Below are 8050 nucleotides of genomic sequence, written 5' to 3' on the forward strand. Positions count from 1 at the left end.
ATGATATAAAGCAGAGAATATTTTCTGGTGCATCTGTCACAAGAATATCCTTCTGATTTTTTTTTAATTTTGTATTAATAATACAAAATGAATAATAGTATAAATATTATGAGTGAATTAAGTATGAATGATTTAAATAGTAAATTTTTCGAGATAATGCAAAATGAAACTAATGCCGAGGATGCAGCTAACTTTATTTACGAGAGTGTTTGTGACGATGTAACTTTAGGGGTGCTTTTTGAATTTCATCACGGATTAAAAACTGGACTTACGGACCTGCTGGAAGGTGAAAAGGAGGAAGAGGAAGGATATAAAATAGTTAATTCCCCAGAATGCGACGTTTTCGGGTTTTCGATATTGAAAAAGACCCCGGACTCGAATTGTTCGTGTCCAAACTGCGACAGACCCGTTTCGGCTACAAGATTCGCTCCACATCTAGAAAAATGCATGGGTAAATGCACATTATTAGTTAAACTATACGGTTTTTGTAAAAAGCTTAAAAATACATGCGATTCATATAAACAGCTGATTACGGTACTTATTTCTACGTGCAACTTTCAACCTTCGTACATTGAGAGCTTTTGATATACATTGTATTTAAGTTACGCCCAATGTAGACATTATTTTTAGAATCATGTTATTGATTATTTATTTCAATGTTGATGTATACCTATCAAGAGTAGGTTTGTATTTTGTTTATGATATAATTTAGGAATCCATTTGTAATGACTGGTTATTTTAATTATTTTACGTTCGAAATTCAAAAATAGATTTTTAGAAATTTTTGCTTTGTAAATTTTTTCGAAAGTTTACTAAGTACTCATTTTTATAACACTTTACTTACTGAAAAGTGTAATTCTATTCTCTTAGATAACTAACACAGAGCATAATGTTTAACTTTTACTTTTATTTGTAAACTTAATAATTTGACCACACTATTAAAGACCCTTAAATAGTTATACTGTATTATGTATGTGTCAAGTTGGGTTAAAATTTCCTTAAAATGATCAGAACAAAGCTTTTATAAGGGAGAGGAAGACAATAAATAAAACTTGTACAAAACATTATAAGAATTTTTCACCTTTAACACTATTATTTTTTTATACAAATGGAAGTAGAGTAGGGCAGTGGGATAGAGAAAAAAATATAGTCGCTGTAATACATCCATTAAAATGTTTTTTTTTTTATCAATCATCCTATTTTATTCAATATTAACAAGAATACTACCAGTGAAATAGTTTTTTATTTATAATAGCATTATTAGCATTAAAATTACAAAGTAACTGAATTTGTACATTCTCACAGGTATGGGCCGAAACAGTTCACGTATAGCGTCGCGACGCATTGCGTCTAACAGTCGAGAGCCGACCTCCTACGCAGGGCTGCTCAGTGATGATGAAGATGATGCAGATTGGTCCGGTGGCTCCTTGCAAAGTGACCGTAGAAAGCGCAGGATGAAAAACAATCACAACAAACGATCCAGCAAAAGTCACAAGTGAGTTCATTTGTAAATTAAGTTAAATAAATACTAGCATTTTTCAAATGATAAAATAATACATTTACTGCCTCATAACAAAAAAATGCATATATTTCAATTCTAACTTAGCACTTATGTCATTTATAAATAATAAATTTTAAGTTTTAAAGTAGCATTTATCAAGTTTCTTGTAATGGTTTTAATGAAATAATATCAATAGTTTGGTTTAGTTTTATCTAGCTGTCAACCACAGGTTCTCTTGCATTTTAGTTAGTTGGCTATTAGGTGCTAGGCTATGTCCTTCCTTGAAGTTCAAGCTTGGTTCATACTATATCTCATCAAGTTTAGTAGTGGCTTGGCAATAAAAGAGCAACAGGCAGATAGAGTAAATTTTGCATTTATAATGTTAGTATAGAAGGAGCTAGAAACAGAAATGTAAACAAAATACACCATAGATACTTTGATGTTACATTTAGCTAATTTATTAGTGTTTTATTAATTTCAGGGGTCATAGGAATAATAACGGCCATCACAATTCAGACTCAAACGACGGGGGAGCTACATATGAAACGATGTCAGCCAATGAAAAGAAGAACCTGCTGCTGCAAATCTGTGGAGTTGTGTCCGAACATACTAAGAAATTATGTACCAGGTATGGTAATTAATTTTTTCTATGTTGAATTTCTAGTCTGTTGATGATATAAGTATGATTTACTAAGAGCAGGGATGTTATGAATATGTAATTTTGTATATGGATATAGATAAAGGCAATATATGAAAAATATTTTTCCAGTTACAGACAAGGTTATGGATACTAAATTATTTTGGATTATCCCAATGTTTCTAATAATTTCAGTTACAAATATGAGATTATTTAGAATTTGTAACAGGAAGTCAAGTCAATATCTTCTAATTTTAACAAGATATTAACCTGATTTTATTTGTATTATAAATATCATTTAGTATTAGATATAATCTGGTTCTGAGTATTATTTTCATTTTAGTCATTAGAATTTTGGTTAAGAAGTTAGTCAATCCCGGGTAAACTAAACAAAAAGAAGGTTAATTGTTTAAAAAGGTGTTGAGTTTTGAAAGTGGATACAATTAATTCTTGGTACCTCTGAAATAAGAGGGCTGTAGAGAGCAATGCTACCCCAATGGAATAAATACCTTACTACTCTAGTGACGTATAAATACGTCGGAAAAATATGTACGATCTATTTTTACAGTCGGCTTAATGAGTTAAACAGTTGTAGTTAAATTTGAATTCATAGTTGTATAAACCAAAGATCTGGTTAGAGTTGTCGGCGTCTTCCTTCCAAGTATTGGTGGACCATTTATATAGGCTTTTCTCGCCTTTGAAATTACATTGGCACATGAGCGATGTAAGGAATGTTTAAGATTTCTTACTGTGTCCATTTACGGGCCGTGGTGATCACATACCATCAGTTATCTGACCAAGGTTAAAAAAAACCTTTTTGCAATTTCTCGTGTGTCGTAAAAAATAATTGAAAATTAAGTTATATAATCTCTACATTCTAGGTCAACACGATGTCCCCAACATACAGAGGAACAACGTCGAGCTTTAAGAAACAGCGTGCTTGAGCCTTCTACCCCAGAGTCACAGACAATGGGCCTCACAGCTGACGAAGCAGGATCTCCACCAGACTCCAGCCCTTCGTCATCCTGCTCATCCTCTAGTCGCAAAAGGGACAGGCATCGCGCTCCACCGAAAATGAAGAATAAGAGAGATAGGAATATGTCGCCAAATGGTAGGGATTGAATGGCTAAATTATTTTCGTAGAACTTTTAACTACATAAATATCCGCTACTTAGGAAATCTCTAAACCACATCAAAGAGATGATTATCTAAAATATGCTGAAAAAAAATCCATGAAATAAAGTATATTAGGAACTATTGTGAATGGTGTTGAATAAAAAAAAAAAATTATTCATATTTAGAAGCTACAATGCCACAGACATGTATGTCAAACTTTTGACGTATGAACTAGTTTATATTTTTTTGAGAATGCATTCTCTAAATTTTATATTTGGACGAACTTATTATGATTCTATGAATTTCTAATGACCCAAAGGTAAACACGGTTTCTTACCAAAGGTATTTATTGACTCGAGCACCTAAAATTAAAGTGCTGGAATCTTCTCTGACTGAAGGCAACTTATGTTTGGAAGCTAACATAGACCTGTGTATCAAATTGGATGTTCGGTACATTTCTAAGTATTTCACAGAATTTTTGTCTTAGTACTATTGTTAAATCTCTCCTTAAGGGCTATTTAGATCTCAATCAACTAGATTTTTCTAATATTATCTTGTATTATTAACTTGAAATGATAAATTAGCTATATTATTGTGAAAAAAAAAACAAATGAAGTATACTTTACTTTTTATTCTATTTTATATTTACTATTTTTATTAAATGAATTTATAATGTATTGTAATGACAAATTAAAGAGTGGTGACTTGTGTTAAAAAATTACTTAGCTTTCTTATAATGTTGATTCATCTGCACAAAAGATAACTGGGATGATTGAAAATACCCGTGATGTTAATAGAGCAAATACATACATAGACCATTTAAATTTCCAAGAACATGTAAATCAATCTTAAAATTATATTTTACTAAAGCACAAAATTTAGCTTCAATATTAAACATACCCTATAAATTAAGGGTAATAAGTTATCCAGTAGAGACAACATGTGAATCTTAGCCAAAGGTGCAGGTTCAAAGCCAGTCCAGCATTAAATAACCTTCACACATCTATAATATGTGGTTAATATATTCATCTCATACAGCAGTGAAGAGTAATAGGTAGGCAGACAAGCAAATGGAGCCAATTGATGGTAAATGTTTCCAACTGCATTGACTTTGGTGCTGTTAGAAATATTAACCATTCCTTACGTCACACCAATGCTCAAACATTCTTGGAAGCTAAGATGTAATGTCCCTTGTGCCTGTAGTAACACTGACTCATTTAACTGTCAAACTGAAGCACAATAATACTAAGAATTGTCGTTTAATAGTAGAATATCTGATGAGTTGGTGGTACCTACCCAGGTACTACAGGTATTGGTGTGACGTAAGGAATGGTTAATATTTTTACCTGTACCGGTACAGTACCTGGGTAGGTACTGTACCGGTACAGGGCTGGCACAAAGTTAAGGATGAATTTGGATGCTATATAAAAATTATGCTGGACAATATTGTCAAGATTATTTGCTTATAATATAGCTTAATACTTCTCTAATATGTGACTACATTTCCCATTTTAAAAGAGTTGTAATCAATTGTTAGAATAGCAAAAACTGTTTTGTTAATCAATGTTGTAATAAATAAGATCAAATAAATATAGATGTTTTTAGGAAATAAAAAAAATATCTACTCTATAGATCTAACTAGACTATGTAAATGTGAAATATCGTTAAAATATCATTATTGATGTAACCTGTTTGTTTATGTAGAGGCTTAGTTCATGTTTGTGTATATCAAACGAAATAGTTTGTGTTCAGGTTATTTTTTCAACTTCCCGATGCATTTAAGGCTTGATGTTCCTGTACCGCAGATCCTTCGCTTATTCCAATCTCACAGGGTCTAGTTATAATGAAAAGTAATTTCCAACAATGACTTGATTGAACACATATAACAACTGTATGCCTTGTGCGAGTTTTACTCGTATAACTACATCGTGTTAACGTAATTTTTACTCTTTAATGTGTATAAATTGGCGCGCGTACTCGCAATACTGGAAACAACCAATCACGAGCACTGACGTCACTTTCAAACGCTAGTCGATGTTGAATGTTCGTTAATAGCGAAGTAATTTACAAATTGTGATTCTAATTTTTGTAACTGTTTGGCGCTGTTTTGATTCCATAATACTGATATATTGATTCAATAAGTAATAAATCTCGCACTGGGCACCCTGAATTACAATTTTGATTGTATAAATATTTTTACAAGCATAGACAAAGCAAACATGGATCATATACTAAGTATTGTCTATTGAGCTGTTTAGTACAAGAGTTAAAGCGATTGCGAGTAAAAATTACTGTTTCAAGAATTCTGATTGTCTAAGCTGTAGTCTCTGAATCCTGTGCCCTTGTCGTTAACTGTCCACAAAGAGAAGGGGGGGGGGGGGCAAAGTTCTAATCGCATAGTGACTTCGTGTCTTTCTATAGAATAATATATTTTGTGAGGCTATTTCTCAAGTCATTGTCTATGATTACAAATATATTATTGAGTTAATATAAGTTTTAAAATAAATACCTTATCTATAGTTTATTTCAATAGTACGAAGTTCAAACAAAACTAAAAATAGTAATGTCTATAGTAATAATTGCATTTGTTGCTGCATTTCAATGTTCCGTGCACTCCATCTGTCTTTTGTTTTATAGTCAGACGTTAATCAAGTATCATGTGGTTATTTGATTTCAAATTATTACTTTAATAATCTTTTAATATTTGTCATACTTTGCATTTAATTTATAATTAATATGGATACATAGAATTTTTCTGTGACAATGATTCATTGCAACAAAAACAGCTTGACGGTGTACTTCCTATCTATGTATAAAAATCCATAATACGGAGTTATAAACCTTTGTGTTTTATATTTAGCATTTAAAATAACATTTTGTATGAATTGAATCATTAATTCGATAAGGTAGTCTGTCGAATAAACTCACCTGTCGAATTCATTATTTTGTTTACATATTAAGGAATTGTAATTTAATATCCAGTTAGCCTTACATAGGATATTTTCAAGTAGGTACTGGAAAATACAATCACAAATAATGACCTATATGTATTATCATTTATCATAAAACAATGAAAAAATATTGTTAAATTTATTTTATAATGTAATTTCATATGTGTTTTAGTTTCTCATAATCATATTGCTAATGACGATGTTTAGACTTCATGACTTCGGATACAAAGCGACTATTGTAAATAAGTTTTTGAATTGTTATAATCCGTCAGCGATTTTTGGATAAATTAAAAATTGTGTTAATCAAGATTATGCAAAATTTAATAAATCCAAATGAATTTAAAAATTATTTGAATTACATTATACTTGTAATCTCTCAAAATTATGTCTGCTATGTTTTACTGATTTATTTTATTTTTAAATTAGCCACCGAATTATTAAATTAAGTTTTTTTTTATTATTTATCAATAAGATGATATGATATGTCTCAAAAATATATTTAAGTCTTACACTCAAAAAAACTGTTCGTATTTTAGCCTTCTAATCAGAGGTAATGGTAGATTTTGAATGACGCCTTGTAGACGATTCTTCTAACTTCAATCAATACGAATCGTTTTTTTTTTTGTATATAGAACAGACATACTGGAATCTGACAGATGGAGGCGTGACATCTAAGTGGCCTCGTCGGAAACTAATTTAACCTTAAAATTAATTTTCGAACGTTACTGCTGTTAATATTATGACTTACATTTTCGATTTAATGTCACGGAACATACACTTTAAATTTTCAACGTATATAATCCCCTATTAAAGGGTTTTCGTTTGTAATCACATATATATTACTATTTGCGATTTTTAAAATTTGTGTTATGTATGTGGCCAAACCATGCGGTTTATTAAACCTCGTCCATTTATCAGATCCCACGAATTAGTTAAAAATTAACAATTGCTGTTGCTATGTAAAATGATCTTTAGATGTCAAGTAGAAGTCAAATGTGACTATATTATCAAAATGATAAAATAAAAAATAGGTACCTATACATATATATTTTATTACAAACTATACCTAAAAAAAATAAAAGGTAACTAAATCATCATATAAATTTACCATATCCTTAAACTGCTAAACGGATTTTGGTGAAATTCGTATATTAAAATAAAATTACGAAATTTCAAAAAACTTAGTGCCGTTACATCACAAGCGAGGTAATATCTAAGATATGATGGTGAGTGGTGCATTGATATAAGGTGGCACAAATACAGGTCTTCGTTCTTAACCAAAAATTAAAAAAAAAAAAACAGGACAGGTGTTGCATAAAAGTTCTCGAAATAAAATACATACGTAAAAGAATAAACCATTATTTATTGGCATAATAGTAACCATTGAAGTATTTACATTAGAAATACAGATATCACATAAAACACAAGTCAATCATTTTAAAAGCGACATTGATTTTTCAATACAGTAAGTACGTTTTTTTTCATCAAAAAGATCTTTGGAATGGGAAATAATATATAAAAATCAATTGTTAAAAATGTCTTATGTTCATAAGCGTCGTAAGATATAAAGAATTATAATATAATTAATCTAAAACATGATCGATGTTATTTAAAACAAAAAAGTAGAAAAAGATATATATATATATAATTATAACAAAATGATTCTCAACACGTTACTTGAAGATAAAACAAATAGATTTAACTCAAAAACAATAAATTTACGTACATTTAAAGAACTACACGTGATTTAATTTAAACATGTAAGAAGCCCGTAATCACTAGCTGGATATTTAAGTGCAAGGCGAAGCGAAGTATTTTTGATCGAAAGTTTGAGAACCATTACTA

General features: G+C 30.3%; 1 protein-coding gene across 2 annotated transcripts; it reads left to right on the forward strand.

Annotated features, from left to right (window-relative positions):
* LOC125071049 (SAGA-associated factor 11 homolog) lies at positions 1–7245 on the forward strand. Of its 2 annotated transcripts, XR_007119901.1 has the most exons (5): positions 1–451; positions 1306–1495; positions 1983–2129; positions 3020–4554; positions 4626–7245. XR_007119901.1 is itself a non-coding variant. In XM_047681108.1 (4 exons), the coding sequence occupies exons 1-4, from the start codon at positions 88–90 to the stop codon at positions 3258–3260; spliced, it is 942 nt and encodes a 313-aa protein (XP_047537064.1). In that variant the 5' UTR covers positions 1–87; the 3' UTR covers positions 3261–7245. The 2 variants fall into 2 exon arrangements, 1 of the variants encoding a protein (XP_047537064.1); XM_047681108.1 differs by having other exon boundaries at positions 3020–7245.
* The last annotated feature ends 805 nt before the right edge of the window (positions 7246–8050 follow it).

The sequence above is a fragment of the Vanessa atalanta genome, chromosome 18 (genome assembly GCF_905147765.1).
Source record: "Vanessa atalanta chromosome 18, ilVanAtal1.2, whole genome shotgun sequence".
NCBI classification, from domain to species: Eukaryota; Metazoa; Arthropoda; class Insecta; order Lepidoptera; family Nymphalidae; genus Vanessa; species Vanessa atalanta.